General features: G+C 33.9%; 1 protein-coding gene across 2 annotated transcripts in view; it reads right to left on the bottom strand.

Annotated features, from left to right (window-relative positions):
• Positions 1-1341: 1341 nt before the first annotated feature.
• GABRG1 (gamma-aminobutyric acid type A receptor subunit gamma1) overlaps positions 1342-16662 on the bottom strand; it is a 70410-nt gene continuing 55089 nt past the window's right edge. Inside the window, exons 8-9 of one of the 2 annotated variants that reach the window (XM_044224756.1) lie at positions 12476-12687; positions 1342-2746 (exon numbers count right to left, since the gene is read on the bottom strand). In XM_044224756.1, coding sequence (XP_044080691.1) covers positions 2477-2746; positions 12476-12687 — 482 coding nt within the window. In that variant the 3' untranslated portion in view covers positions 1342-2476. The remainder of the gene's footprint in view (positions 2747-12475; positions 12688-16662) is intronic. The other variant, XM_044224757.1, reaches the window with a different exon arrangement.

Genomic DNA, 16662 nt, shown 5'->3' with positions numbered 1-16662 from the left:
AAGAAGCACAAATTCCAGTGAGTCCAATAAATTCAGATAAAACTCTGAAAGGAGGATTTTTTAAAAGTTGTTTCTTAACATGGTAAAACTTGAAAGAAGAGAGGGACAGGAATTAGACTGCATTCCCTTTAAAAATAAGTTCGATTTGATTTCTTATAAACAGAGTCTATCTGTATCATCACCTTTTTATTCTCATTTTTAGAAATACTAAGATTTGTATCCCTCTTTCTGACCTACATATTTAAATGAAGCTGTTGAAAATTTCACTTGCTTTGTAAACAAAGTGCTTGTTTTGATGATCTATACACTTAATGTATGTAGTAAAGCATCTTTCATATTTTTATTAATTTTATTTCCACTTGTTAATATTGCCAACATTTAAAGCCAAGTTAATGGAACACCAATGAGAAAATCAAAGCTATTTATATTAAGCATTTTAAAGTATTTTAAAATACGGTCATGCTTAGTTGAAGAATCTCAGAATTAAAATTTCCTGCATGAAAATGAACAAGTTATAGCTTAGAACATGGAAATAGCCATAATACATTTTAGTGATGTGTTTTATTCGTCATGGATACTTCATTTTCCATTTATCCATAAAGGAATCTTCACATTATGAATATCCATCAATACTCAATTGTAAAAATGAATGCATGAATAATTTCTAAGTGAATATATACATGGCCAAAGTTTGATTTGGCTCTCCATTCAAAAAAGGTAGTGTCGGTGGATATTGGGGCATTATCACTCAATTCATGCTTACATTTTTTTCAGAAAAGTTTATAATCAAAGTAAAAAAAAATTTGACATAGCTGAGGAATGCACAATGAAATGTATTTAGATTTTTTAAAAAACCTTATATATTCTATAAAGATAAGCATAACCATGCCAGAGCCTCATTCATGTATTCACTAATCATGTGGAGGACTACTGCATTAAAAACTAGTATCAAATGCACAGGTGCTAGCTCATAAGCTAGCTCACATACCGTAAGATAAGTTTGAACACAAAACTTCTTATCCTCATACTTGCTCTTGGCAATGGAAACAATTTTTAAAGGTTATCTCCGAGATCACTTTGGTGATTTCCCAAAAAATTAGGTGGTGGTGATTGAATGTGGAGTTCTTATAAACAACAGATGTGCTTAACTATTTACAGGAATGTAGTGATTAAAGTCTAAATTCAACTCTCCTCGTAACGAGAGAAGCATTTGGGAAACTACCAAACAACAGGCTTTACACAACAGTGTGCCTTTCTCTGCTCCTGTCTCTGAGTATAGAAAGCTGCGGCACTCATGTTCCTCAGAGGGACCTCGAACAGAACTCCACTTTTAATGTGATCTTTGAGCCTGCTTTCATTTTTTTTTTTTAAGAGAACATCATAACAATTTACAACATAGATATAAAATGGACAGTGTAGGAGCTGGCAAAGACAACATGTGACACACACCTAAAACTCTATTTTTAGGACTCTTTTAGTCTGGCAATTATTAATAGTACATATTTAAGACCATATCCTCAATATGAATGGTTACTCAATTTGCTAGATAATAATTCTTTTCCCACAATGAGTGAATACCAGCACTATTCTTCTTCTTTTTTTTTTTTTCAGTTTAGGGAACATAACACTTTTGTAGAGCAAAAAGAAAAAAATCAATTCTTTCTGTATTTAATTTCAGTGTTAACTTCTTTATACTTCATAAATACTGTGAGTCAGAGAATAAAATGGTTAAATGTAATTTCTTTTTCATCTATATTTAAAATATAAATTACTTTGGTGGTTTTCATCCTAGTTTTTAAATCACCAAAACTGAAGTAACTACAATACTATTTAATATTGTGTCAGGAAATGGATTCGATTAAAATACATATAAAAATTGGCCTTTTAATAAGGTAATAATTGGTCTTTTATTCTAATTTAATTTGTTCTTGGGAGTAAAACATCTGGATATAAATGCCAGGAAATCTTGGCTTTATGGTTTTAATTAGCTCTATTCCAAACAAAGCATACAAATAAAAACTAAGAAAAAAAAATCAAAATAACAACATTTTCTAAGCAAAAAATTACTACAAACATTAGGCACAAGGTTAAGTTCCCATTACAAACAACGATAGATTATATTTAAATAAAATATTACTAAAGTTATTAAAGTTTTCCATCTTTAAAATATAAATCACAGACTTATGAATTCAAAATCCTAATGGGATACAAGTAAAATAAATAAGATTAAAGTAAAAATATATAATAGTATTTTACTATACTTAATTCTGCAACTAATCTCTTTTACATATATTTAAGTAAATTAAAATGAAAGCTGCTACTTTATTTACCTATGAATCGGTAGAATAGTTACAATGCTTTTACATTTTAACCATTGGTTTCTCTGCATTTTAAATTTAAACTTCATATTATTGAAAGCAATAGATTATATTGGATTTAGTTTAACTTCTTACAATTTTTGCCTGATAAATAGAACTTATAAGTAAAGATAGCCAACCCAATAAACCAGATTGAACAGGGCAAAAGCTGTTGGGAAAAATATTCGAGAATAGGAGTCAATTTTAGCAATGCGTATGTGTATCCTTCCTTCCCTCCATGACCCTGTTCTGCAGTCTTCAAAGCAACAGAAGAAGCTGGCACAATCTTTGCCCTCCAAACACTGATACCCATAATCCTCTTCTCCATGGGGCAGAGAAATGTTATTCATTGGAATCAGAGTGGATCCAGGATGGAGTCCAGGGGACATCTGAGTAAAATAATAAATGAGTTTTTGAGGAAAAAAATATAATAAAGAAAGATCAATTTGTCTCCTTGAGGCAAACCCTAAAAGACTGATATGCAATAAAAATAATCTTAGTTTACTGAAATCAAAGACGTATTCAATCCTAATGTGTTTTTAGATTATAATCTACTTTGTAAGACATAACTTACAAAGACCACACAAAAAAAAACCCCTCATATATGCAATACATTTTATAGCTTTAGAAAATCGACCTACCAAAATATTGTTAATCATGAATCTAATTCTAAAACAAAAATAAAGTCTATATTTCTCTATTTGACACTGAAACATTCACAATGCTATAAGTATCTGTCTGCCATTATTATATTATGCAATTTATTTATTTTAGTGATAATGAGAACAAATAGCAAAGATGACATTTTCATAATACAGAAAAGCTCTGAGGAGCTGTGAATGAATAAAAAACACATGGGTTGGGTTTGTAACAGTGGATAAGGCATCATATTTTGGAGACAGAATATGCAGGGGTTAAAAACTCAGATTTGAGAACAACTGTGTTCTAATTTGACTTTTTTCTACCAATATAGCTATACTCACAGCTAGAATTATATTAACACCTCATCTTTGTGATGGCTGTGATGAGTAAATTTCAGGGCTTATTTAAAAGATAACTGCTCTATCTTGCCCAGTTATAATAGTTACTATTATCAGGATTATTTGAGACACATATCAAATTAACTTTTTATGATACCAGGTTCTGAATAATACTTACATAATAAAAATATTTAAAAAAATATTTAGAAATCAAGCAAGTCTAGGATACCATGGCACACTAAAGAAATCACTTTGGAGTCAGTCAGGCTTGGACAGAAATCCCAGCTCTGGCCAGGAAAGCTATGTTGCTCTACGTTGCTACAGAAAATGTTAGTGCTCTTCTTTTTATCCCTGTGTCTTCTCCTTTACAAAAGTCACAATAATACATAGATCCATTAGATAATTAAATGAGATGATGTACATAAAGCAGAAAGCAAAACATTTTAAACATAGCAAGTATTCATCATAGGTAATCTTCTTGTTATTCTCATTGTCATTGACAGTGTTGATGCCTGAAGAAGAAATACTACCATTTGGTATAAAATACATGCTTAAACAAGGAACAATAACAATCTGGACCTCATAAAAAATGCTACTGGAGGAAAAAAAATTAACGAACTCTTGAAAAAATGACAATTAAAACATTATTGAAGACTGTAGCTTTAGTAACACTTCCTTCATAATTCTTGCATATTTTAGGGGTTATTTTAGAATGTGAATCTTAAGATATGGTCCATATATACAATGGGGTATTATGCCTCCATCAGAAAGGATGAATACCCAACTTTTTATCAACATGGACAGGACTGGAAGAGATTATGCTGAGTGAAATAAGTCAAGCAGAGAGAGTCAATTACCATATGGTTTCGCTTATTTGTGGAGCATAAGGAATAACACCAAGGACATTGGGAAATGGAGAGGAGAAGTGAGATGGGGGAAATCGGAGGGGGAAACAACCCATGAAAGACGGTGGACTCAGAAACAAACTGAGGGTAGGGGTTGTATGAGCCTGGTGGTGGGTATTATGGAGGGCAAGTATTGCATGGATCACTGGGTGTGCTGCATAAACAATGAATTTTGGAACACTGAAAAAATGAAATAAAAAAGTACAAAAATATGTGATCATTACAACTTGTTGTAACTGGTGGCTTTATTATCTAATCACTAAATATAATGCTGAGATTATTAAAATTATTTTAACCTGACTTTATATTCTTCCTAATGAAAATATCTGCAACATTGTTTATCCTGAATTTTAAAATAAAGAAATTTCAAGGCCATGAAAATTGAACATTGTATGGAAAAGTTTTTAAAAATTAAACACAAAAAATAATTTTTAAAAAAGTGTGTCTATATTCAAATCCATTTTGTTTCAAATCCAAACCACTAAATATTAAAATTCAGTCAATGTCAAAGAAGCCAATAATCACATTTAGTGATATTTTAAAAGATAAATGCATCACACAAGTCACAATATTAGAAACAAAATGTGCAGCCTGAAGATAAGGAATACATCCTAAACACAAATAAATTCATTACTCTACATGCCTGGATGTATTATAAAAAGCAGAAGCAATATATTATTAAATGTTAATGACATATGTTTTGAGCTTGACACTTGGGGATACTTGACTAGACTCCGAAATTTTAGTGGAACACTGAAATCATGTACAAAATGAGGCAAATTGGTATTCAGTTCCTTGTCACTTAATACTTAAATAGCATATGTTCAAATGCTAATCCGAGTGAAAATTGATTGAAATACAAGCTTGTTAGTTGGCAATTTCAAGGTTATATGGCACAAAATGCGTTCCATATATCACTTAGCACTGCCAGAAATAAGAAGATGGTGTGTTTGTTGGAAGATATCAGTTGTGCATGAGGAAGATGATTAAACATTAGAGTGTCCGAAGGTGGAGAAGAACTGCGAGTGGTTCATTTTAAAACTGGACTAATGTCTGGTGGTCAAAATCAGGGACAGCTTCTATTTCAGTGACACTTCCCATTGACAATTTTCCAGTTTCCTGCCTTCCCTTCAAATCACCACAAGTTCATAAAGTGAAAAAAGCTACACTTTAATGAATGGTGGATGTGAATAGAAATATGACTTCATAGGTGCTGAGAAAAATGTCCTGAGCTGACACAGTAGCAATAAAATAAAATATTTTGACACACAGGTAATGACCTGGCGACCACTAATGACGGAGTAATCAGAAGAATATACATATTCCAAACCTTATTTATCTGAAGTGCAACTGTTTCATTTCTCAAGTAAAACTCCTGTTGCCCCCCCAAAACAGGAAGCATTGAAAAAATAAGAAATAAATCAATTTAAGTAATATAAAATTAAACTACATAACTGAGTAGGATTCTCTTTTACCTTAAATAATATAGTTTTGAGACTATACCATTTGTTGTTCTTTGAAAAAGTCACTAGGAATATAAATGAATTTAACATTTTGAGAAACTGATCCCGTTCACATTATTAAAGATATATTTGTCTGGCTATATGTTATATACTACATTATTTATATATTAAAGGTTTATTTATTTATTATTTGAAGGGGCACTAGGGGCAGAGGGACACAGAGAAAAAGAGCGTCTCAAGCAGATTCCCTACACAGCACAGAGCCCAACATGAGCCTCAGCCTCTAAGACTATGATCTAAGCAGAAATTGGACAGAAACCTACTAAGTCACCCAGGTGCCCCCCACCTCTATATTTTTAAAGATTTATTTATTTATTATTTGAAAGCGAGAATAAATACTACATTATTTATATATTATTTATATCTAGTAATAGATTTAAATATACAAAATATATTTCAAGCACCAAGATAAACTAATGCTGAAGAAATATTAAGTAGCAAAGAAAATATTTATGTTAATTAAGTAGTAAAGAAAATAATTATGTATGCATATTTGTGTATGTTTGTATATTATAATTATTATTTGTATCATATACTAATACCATCAATGTTATTAAATATTAGTAACATTAATATCAAACATTATTAGGTCATGTTACCAATATTATGAAATGCTGACTAATATTTCTGTTATTAATTTCCCATTTAAAACTTTGTATGGGAGAATGCAAGCCTGAGCACAGGTTTTCTCCACTCCATTTTTATAAAATTCCACTGAAGTATCAGTTGGGATTTCAAAAACTACAAAATCCACATCAGTGTTAAAAACAGAGAGGAAGTGGATTTGGAGCAGCCAATTAGCATGTCAGAATTTGTACTGTCTTTGAAAGACAAAGAACAGGTGAAAATAGGCCAACATTTCAGGAGGCCACATTTCAAAAGAGGCTCAGAAAATGGAAACTTTTTTGTTTTTTTAATCTCCATTTATTTTTTTTAAAAGATTTTATTTATTTATTTGACAGAGAGAAATCACAAGTAGACAGAGAGGCAGGCAGAGAGAGAGAGGAGGAAGCAGGCTCCCCGCTGAGCAGAGAGCCCGATGCGGGACTCGATCCCAGGACCCTGAGATCACGACCCGAGCCGAAGGCAGCGGCTTAACCCACTGAGCCACCCAGGCGCCCCAATCTCCATTTATTTTTAATTTAATTTTTTTCAGTGTTCCAAAATTCATTGTTTGTGCACCCCACCCAGTGCTGCATGCAATACATGCCCTCCTTACTACCCACCACCAGGCTTACCCAACCCCTGAACCCCCTCCCCTTCAAAACCCTCAGTTTGTTTCTCAGAGAAAATGGAAACTTGACTGTGGGAGCTATTGTTCCCACCCAAGACACTTCAGAAACACTGTAATGCAGGATGAATGGGGATGATAAATAGGATGGAAAACATGACGTTAGTTAAACGTCTATCTCCAGAAGAGCTACCTCTGTTTGAACCACTGCTCTCTGTGCATGTAAAGAGGAAGCGATGCTGACAGGTCAGAGTCTGCTTATGTTTAGAACTCCGTAATTCTAAAAATAAATAAACAGATAAATTCGTGCCTCTCCAGGGAAGATTAGGGCTTATGAAGCTGATATTGGAATGTTCTAGTGATATCCTCATCATCACTTAGAATGTATTTGTGTATGTCTGGAAGCAGTAAGATGTCACATGTCCCATCCACACCCATGAGAATGAAATGTCACAGTTGCACACTCAAAAGTTACAGGCCAAGCTTGCAGGGCCTACTGGTGAAAAATCACAGAGAACTTCCAAGGTAAACTAACAGTACAAAAGAAAAACATGAAGACAAAGAGTGAAGTGAAAAAATACATATATAATAGTTTTGTGTTGTTTTTTTTCCCAAATATTTATTTATTTGACAGAGGAGACAAAGAACATGTGCACACAAGCAGGGGAAGCAGCAGGCAGAGGGAGAGGGAGAAGCAGGCTCCTGCTGAGCTGAGAGCCTGACATAGACCTCTATCCCAGGATCCTGGGACCATGACCTGAGCCAAAGACAGACCCTTAACCGACTGAACCACCCAGGCAACCCTAAAAAGTCTCTTTTATAATTTATATTCACTGTAGAAAATATTTTGCTTCTGAAAAAGTATGAAACCAGTCATGTAATTGAACTAATTCCCCTATAGTATCTTTGTTTACTTTTGATTTTTAACTTGTATTGTACTTTATGTATAGTATTTTTTCCATAACTAGATTTAAAGATTAATGAAAGCAAACAAACAAACAAACACATACTATTGTTTTGGGGGGGGGGTTTCCTCTCCAAAGTGCCTTGTCCATGGTTGGTGAAATAAATTTCCATCATTGTACACTTTAACTAGTTGAGAGAATACAATAATTCAGTCTGTCCTCAAATGGGTTAAAACAGGACCCTGATATAGGTATGTATAACATGGTTTTCTGAGATTCCTAATCATCTACGGGAGGAATATTCTAGTCTCAACATGACTACTTTTTAATTAATAATGAGTGGCTTACCACAATTACATTTCTATGACCTTTATCTGTTTCATAGTCTTGATTTCATCCTTTAACTTTCTTAACTTCTTAGATTTAAAAAAAAAAGGTATTGACATAAACATAATTGAATCACATTCTTAACAAGTATAAATAAAAACACAATAATATGTATTAGATGGGGTGGAAATAGGGACCAAATGAAAACATCATTGATATTCACAATAAAAAACAAAGAGAAAAATATGGAAAGAAGGATCAAAGGAAGGAAGGTGGGAGGTAAGGGGGTAGATAGTGAGGCAAAGAGGAAGAAAAGAGTCTAATATATCACATGTACAGTAAGGTAAAAAAGCATTTTTATTAATTTGTGTTTTTAAAAGGACTCATGGAAGCTCAAAACCTAAATTGGGACACAGCCAAATATTATCTTTTTTTTTTTCCCAATTTATTTATTTTCAGAAAAACAGTATTCATTATTTTTTCACCACACCCAGTGCTCCATGCAAGCTGTGCCCTCTATAATACCCACCACCTGGTACCCCAACCTCCCACCCCCCCCGCCACTTCAAACCCCTCAGACTGTTTTTCAGAGTCCATAGTCTCTCATGGTTCACCTCCCCTTCCAATTTACCCAAATTCCCTACTCCTCTCTAACGCCCCTTGTCCTCCATGCTATTGGTTATGCTCCACAAATGAGTGAAACCATATGATAATTGACTCTCTCTGCTTGACTGATTTCACTCAGCATAATCTCTTCCAGTCCCGTCCATGTTGCTACAAAAGTTGGGTATTCATCCTTTCTGATGGAGGCATAATACTCCATAGTGTATATGGACCACATCTTCCTTATCCATTCATCCGTTGAAGGGCATCTTGGTTCTTTCCATAGTTTGGCGACTGTGGCCATTGCTGCTATAAACATTGGGGTACAGATGGCCCTTCTTTTCACGACATCTGTATCTTTGGGGTAAACCCCAAATATTATCTCTTTTTAAAATAAATTAGAATATTCTGGGATCCTCAGTTAAGCAGTCAGACCTCAAGAAGTTGATTTTGGTTTGCTTAGTTAAGACATGTTGATCTTCCAGTGACTCTAGTCAAGGTATTTTTTTCTGACTTACTGCCATAAGCTATCTAGAGAACAAAAGGAGGAAATGATAGATTTTAAAGTATTCAGAATTTTGAGCTTAAGAAAGAAAATGTGGATATGGAAGGAAGAAAGAGAGGAGAAGAGGAAGAAGAAGGAGGAGGGAAGGGGGAAGGGTTAGGGAAGAAACAAGAGGAAGAAGAAGAAAAAAAAAACAGAAAGAAGAACAATAACAACAAAGAAACATTTGAAAGGGAGATGAACCACGAGGAACTCTGGACTCTGAGAAGCAGAGGGTTTTAGAGGGGAGAGGGGTGGGGGAATGGGTTGGCCCTGTGACGGGTATTAAGGAGGGCAAGTATTGCATGGAGCACTGGGTGTTATACACAAACAATGAATCATGGAACACTACATCAAAAACTTATGATGTACCACTGTATGGTGACTAACATCACAAAACAAGAATAAAAATAAAAGGAAAAATAAGAAAGAAAGGATGCCAAAGCAAGAACCTGCAAGACTTGTGTGTTTGATTGTCCTGGCTAGCAGAAGAAAATGCAGATTCTATCAACCATTAACTAGAGCACTTGAGACTACAAGCAGAGCTGTTTATTCTTCATAAAAGTGCGTTCTGATTTACTTGATTAACAAGACCAGATGGCAGAACACGGAACCAAGCAGGGAGTCAGATTTGATTACTGATTTCAGTTTTTCAATCAAAATGTCATTTAGTATTTAAAGAACTCATAAATCACATAACTGAACAGAAAGGAAAGACTATAGAACTTTATTTTGGCTCTAAAGAAAATACTTTTTTGTACCCAGGTAGCCGGTTATATGTACTAATTTAACTTTGGATGTTTGAAATTTAGTTTTTCAAAGCTCATATTTATTTTTTATTCCATATTTTTTTATCTTTACTGTTTGCTTCCTGAGCTTGATGCTAAATTTTAAATACTTAATATAACTTTTTTTTCTTAAATAACTATTCTAGAACATTGTGTAGGACACGGGTGTCCTTAATAAATACTTGGTGAATGAAAGATTTAAAAAATCATAATTTTAAGGTTTGCACTCCAATGTTTAAGGTTTCTGAGTAAATGTGACAGTCAAACTGATCAGCTATAGTCCCAGAATAGACTATAGAGTATCTTTGATAATATAATAATAGTATGTACATTATATATTCCTAGAATGAAATCAGAGAATCTATATGAGCTTGTAGATTTCCTGATTTTATTCACAATTTCTAGAAGTAAAATTTTCAAAGTAGCAATTGAGCATAGCTATGAATGAGTAAATAATGAAATGGAAAATTCAGGGAGGGTACTTTGCTTTGATTAAAGGAAAACAGTAGAAAACCTGAATTTTTATTTACTTAAAAACGTAGCAAATGGATATTCAAATTGACGTCATTGCCCTCAGATGGTTTGTCCCTTCAAGGGCTACAATATGTCCCACAGATAAACTAAAATAGGATAAACTGAGAGAGTCACAGGCTAATTCTGCAATGTAAGCTATCAAATGTGTACTGCCAGCAATGTGCCCTGTTCTCTTGGAATACTCTGGGAAACCAAAAGCTAATGCACATAGGGTTTGGTCCTTGGAATATAACATGGAAAGTAAAATATAATTTAAGAATATGTCAAAGTTTTATAAAGAAATCAATGAAAAATGGGAGGAGGGATGAAAAGAATCACATCTTAGAACTTACTAAATTAGGAGATAATATGGAAAATTCCATGCTTTATTATATACGCTCTATGGTAGGCTTACAAGCTTGCCACCAAGCATAGCTGTTGATTATAGTTCTCATTTATTTAGGTATTTGGGAACAAATCTGCTTTGAAAACATTTGCTGGAATCATCAATAAAGTGCCATTTTGGTCAATATTGAAAAACAGATGTTTGCTTTTCTGAGTCTTTTGAGAACAGGAATATAAAGGAAGGATTACAAACTTCAGGCACCAGAAAAGGCCTTGGTATGAGTCTTGGATTTTTCACTTCCTCAGACTGTCCTTGTGCAAATTACTGAACTTGTACTCATAAGAGCATAAATGAAATCATGCAGGTAAAACACCTGGTATACTCAGGAAGTGTTGGATATTATTTTCAGGTTGTTGTAATTGCCATTAGGTAAGAATTTATAGTCGATCACCCAACACTTAAGTATCTTAGGATTAATAGAACCAATTCTAATATATCAATGTGATGTTATACATGTAGAAGTAGATACAGGATAGGGAAGGGGGAGTAAGAGCACAGAAATACATACAAACCAAAACCACTTTTTAGCTATGACTTTCAAACGCAGCTGAATACTAACATTAAAGAGGGTTCTTTAACTCTAAAAATGAAGCAATTTTTTGGGCCACCTGTTGTTAGTACCCAAATCCTAAGAAGCAAAATAGAATCAAAGAGAGATCTTAAATAATTTTTTTAGGTACAAAGAATCTACCATTGAGGAAAAATCACAGCGTAAGAAACCACTCTTTGAAAGGGGACCCAAGAGTCTTTTCTAAGGGCAAGTATTAATATATATTTTTCCTGGTGGGCAATGACAGAATAGTCATTAAAATCTTGTGCTGAGTAAAATAAGTCAAGCAGAGAAAGTCAATTATCATATGGCTCCACTTATTTATGGAACATAAGGATTAACAGGAAAGACATTAGGAAGAGGAAGGGAAAAATGAAGGGGAAAAATTGGAGGGGGAGATGAACCATGAGAGACTGTGGACTTCAAAAAAAAAAAACTGAGGGTTTCAGAGGGGAAGGTGTTGGGGGGATGGTTTGGCTTGGTGAGTGCATGTATTGCATGGAACACCAGGTGTTCCATGCAAACAATGAGTATTTTTTTTCAAACAATGGGTATTAAAGAGGGCATGTATTGCATGGAGAATTGGGTGTTATATGCAAACAATGAATCTCAGAACACTACATCAAATCTAATGATGCACTGTATGGTGACTAACATAACATAATAAAAAAGAAGGAAGGAAGGAAAGAAAGAAAGAAACCTCCAGTTTCATCTTAATGGGATTTGGCTTTTGTTAGAGTATCTCAAGAATCCCTATTAGTCTAAGCAAGTAGAACATGAGTACTCAAAACAGTATTTCGAATAGTAAGTTGCTGTTTATAAAAGTAGAGATTTTTAACATACCGAGCTTTTATTCTTTAGCTTTTTGTCTCTAGTGGTCTTTACTTTTTTGTTGCTGGTAAAATAATGCAAAGTGCCATATTCCATCAAGGCTGCAAAAACAAAAATGAAACAAACAGAAACAAAGAGATCCATCGCAGTCACATAAGAAACCTTAGGTAAGGACTTCCTGGCGATTGTGCTCAGAGTTGTCATAGTCAGAACTGTAGTGATACCTGTGGAGGGAGGGGGAAGATACAAAATAAAACATAGCAACCCATTTTTATTCTTCCATCTGATTTGGCAATGTTGGGAGTAGAAAGAAACAATGGAAACAAAAGGATATGATTACCTGTGATTTACAGAAAAAATGATTGGTAACCATAGCTACCTTACTTTCGATGTGATCTTTGTATCTGCAATGAGTTTTAATCATCTACATTTGTGGACTACAAGTTGCTGACTCTGCACACTCATTTTTCCATTCTTCATAGCAAGAGACCGTCAAATTTTTAGCTGGCATGAGGATGAATGGAAGAACTTCTTTGCCACCTTTGCTCAGCTATGTGTGGACACAGGCTGAGATCTAGCCAAGGAGAATTAAGTCAAGAGTGTAAACAGTGTCCAACAGATGGCATTAAAAATGCAAAAAGGGCATCAAAAGTTTCAAATTTCCAATTATAAAGTAGATAAGTCATGGGGAGGTAATGCAAAAAGCATGGTGATTACGGTTAATAAGGCTGTGTTTTTATATTTACAAGTTGCTGAGAGTGGATCTCCAAAGTTCTTATCCCAAGAAAATAAATTTTGTGACTATGTATGTTAACTAGACTTTTGGTGCTGGTCATTTTGCAACATATACAAATATTGAAACATTAGGTTATACTCCTAGAACTAATATAATGTCAATTGTATTTCAATAAAAATAAAAGATGGCATTAAAGAGATGGAAAATGCCTGGCTTTCCTTCTTCCTCATAGCTTTCTCCATGGAATGCAATGGCCAGGGCACCAACAGCCATCTTAGAACATTATATAATCATGAGAATTAAAATCATCCACAACACCCGCAGAAAACTGGAGGGAACCTGAGCCCCTCACACTGAAATCGCCTTTTGACTACATACCTCTGGACTTCTCACATGAAAAATAAATACTCTTCTACCTAATAAGCTACAGTGATTTGAGGTTTTCTACCACACATAGTTAAAGTTAATCTAAACTAGTACAGTGTTTCCATATGCAATAACTTGAACTAGCACTATATATATTTATTTTTAATCTCAAAGTTTAAGCAAAAAATACTGGCTAGCTTATGTCAATAACTAAAAAAAAGTACAGGGAAAATCTTTATATTTTAAAGAATCTGGCATATAAATTGGGTATCTTCCTGGGCCTCAGCCCTGTGTATGTATCTCTGTATATGCCCTTGTTTCTCTTTAGTGATGGCTTTCTTATGGTTCTTACAACTGCTAATCTTGATACTCCTAACTCACAGCTGTACAGAGCACATCTCTCCTTACCTAAACTGCTGTAATTCTCATTCTATGTCCACCAAATATAGCTCCATGAATGGAATTATGTACTCTTCAAAAAGTACTTAATGTAATGCAAAACTCTTCCTAATTTGGCCAATTATTTATACCGTGGCAACATCAGTGATGAAAAAAAAAAAAAAAAAGAAAGGGTCTCTTTAATATAGTGAAGGCAATACTACCTTTATCTTCATGTCTCCTTTGAAACATGCCCTAATAATTCCTCTTATGCACTTATCTTTTTACTTATATCATCACGTAGGATTGAAAAAAAGTGAAGACAGGGGTATGATGTATTGGGAGTCATGGTGACAAATTTAAGTTCAAATTCTGACTCTTTTATCTATTAGCTCTGTGACCTTAAGGAAGTTTCTTAACTCCTCTGTACCTTTCATCTAAAAAATTGACGCAGCAATATCTTGCTTAGTTCTTATATTACATTTATACATAAGATATTCATTTTATTTATTAGATTTTAAGGTAGATACTTAGAATATTAGTTTTATATCTTCCTTTCTAATATTAGCATTGTAAAGCAATGTTTTAGTTGCATCTCACAAATATTTACATATTAAATTCTAATTACTTAAAATTTAGGAATATTTTCTAATTTCCAGTTTGACCCAAGGGTTATCTAAAGGGTCATTTTAAAATTTCCAACTAGGTAAGGCCATTATTATCTATATTATTTATATTAATAATTGTTTTTTAATTTTTAGAAAGGGGGCAAGAGAGAAACAGTGAGAGAGATGGAGGCATTGGGAAAATCCTAAGCAGGCTCCATGCCCCCACCACAAAGCCTGACTTGGGTCATGGGTGCCACAATCCTGAAACTGTGACATAACCCAAAATCAAGAGTCTAATACTCAATGGCTTGAGCAACCCAAATGCTCCTATTTATATTAATTCTTAATTTACTTCCATTTTGGTCAGAAAATAAACTCTGGAAAATTTTGGTCTTTTAAATTTTATTGAGATCTAGGTTAATGCTCCATATGAACTGGAAAATATGGTATATTCTGTAGTTAGGTGTAGTCTTCTATAAATATCAATGAGGTCAAGTAGTTGATAATTTCATTCAGATTTTCTACATTTTCATTGATTTTCTTCCATGTGCTTTTTCTATCAGTGTTGAAAAAGGATGTTAAAATATCCAAATATGATTACAGATTTCTTTTTTCCCTATTGTCTCTGACAATTTTTGCTTCAATTTTTTTTTTAAAGATTTTATATTTTATTTGACAGAGAGAGAGAGATCACAAGTAGGCAGAGAGGCAGGCAGAGACAGAGGGGGAAGCAGGCTCCCCGCTGAGCAGAGAGCCCGATGTGGGGCTTGATCCCAGACACTGAGATCATGACCCGAGCCGAAGGCAGCGGCCTAATCCACTGAGCCACCCAGGCGCCCCATTGCTTCAATTATTTTTAAACCAAAACAATAAAGGCTAGGCATATGGTAACTGCTAAATGATCTCCATGAATAAACAAGTCTTTCTTCTTCCTCACCTAATGCTCTTTTTTTTCTGGTAACTTACTAAATCATAACATTGTCACAGTCAGACAAAAGTAGATTTCCAAATGTATTCCTGGCTTCCATACTTATGTCCCAATTTACTAAAAAAAACACTTAAAGATAATGTGTGTTTTGATTTCAGTATCAATGACTGCATTAAATTTCACTTTATTAAAATACTATTACATTCCTATTCATAAAACAATGAAAACTAGAGCAGAATTTAGCTTTCAGACTTTTAATTTAGTAATTATTATCACAGTGTTAGCTTAAAAATTGGATTTCCTCTTAAAATATCTTTGAATCCATGATAATAAGAAAATTTTGTGTTATTAAGCAGATTCATATATATTTCCTGCTCAAAATCCTACATGTCACATTGAAAATAAAATCCAAAGTCCATAAAGTAACCTACTAAACCTATATGATCTAACAGTTAGCCATATCTCCAATTTCATTTTTCTCTTCTTTATAGTCAGTTCTAGCCATAGCTGTCTTTTATCTGACCTTCAAGCATAATGACAGGGAAGATCCAATTTTAGGACCTGGTGGTTCTCCCTGTCTGACCTATCTTTCTACCACATACCCACCAAGCTAGCTCCCATGCTACACTGGGTTTCTGCTACCTCCTCAAAGAGGTGTAGCCTGACTCCATAGGATAAGATAGCAAACATCATATTCACATTCACAATCTCCTGTCATTCTCTTGCCATTTATTTTGCTTTCTTTTCATAGCCTTTATTACTCACTGATGTTATAGGCTCTTTATATTTGTACATTACCTGCACATCCCACTAAAACATAAATGCCATGAACATGGGGGTTTTATAGCTACTGTTCACTATTAACACTGAAGCACTTAGAACACTGCCTGCTTCATAAAAAAAAATTTGGCAGATGTTTGCTAAAACACAATGTGGAATAAATAATCTCAGGAAATTGTACTTCCATGACATAGATATTCATGTTTGTATTTGTGTGCATATACTTGCTTAAAAAATTTTTGAGCTCCAGATACATAGGGTCCCAAACTGTAAGAGATATTCTTCAAGTTAGATATGGCTATGACTTATCTAAATGTTGATATGCTAATATTAAAAAATATGAATTCATATAACAATACAGTTCTGCAACTGGCTATTCCCTTTGAAGATAAGATGGCATGGT

Source organism: Neovison vison, chromosome 11 (genome assembly GCF_020171115.1).
Source record: "Neovison vison isolate M4711 chromosome 11, ASM_NN_V1, whole genome shotgun sequence".
In the NCBI taxonomy this organism is placed as follows: Eukaryota; Metazoa; Chordata; class Mammalia; order Carnivora; family Mustelidae; genus Neogale; species Neogale vison.
The sequence above is the reverse complement of the archived record's forward strand: the minus strand, read 5'-3'. Positions and strand labels throughout refer to the sequence as shown.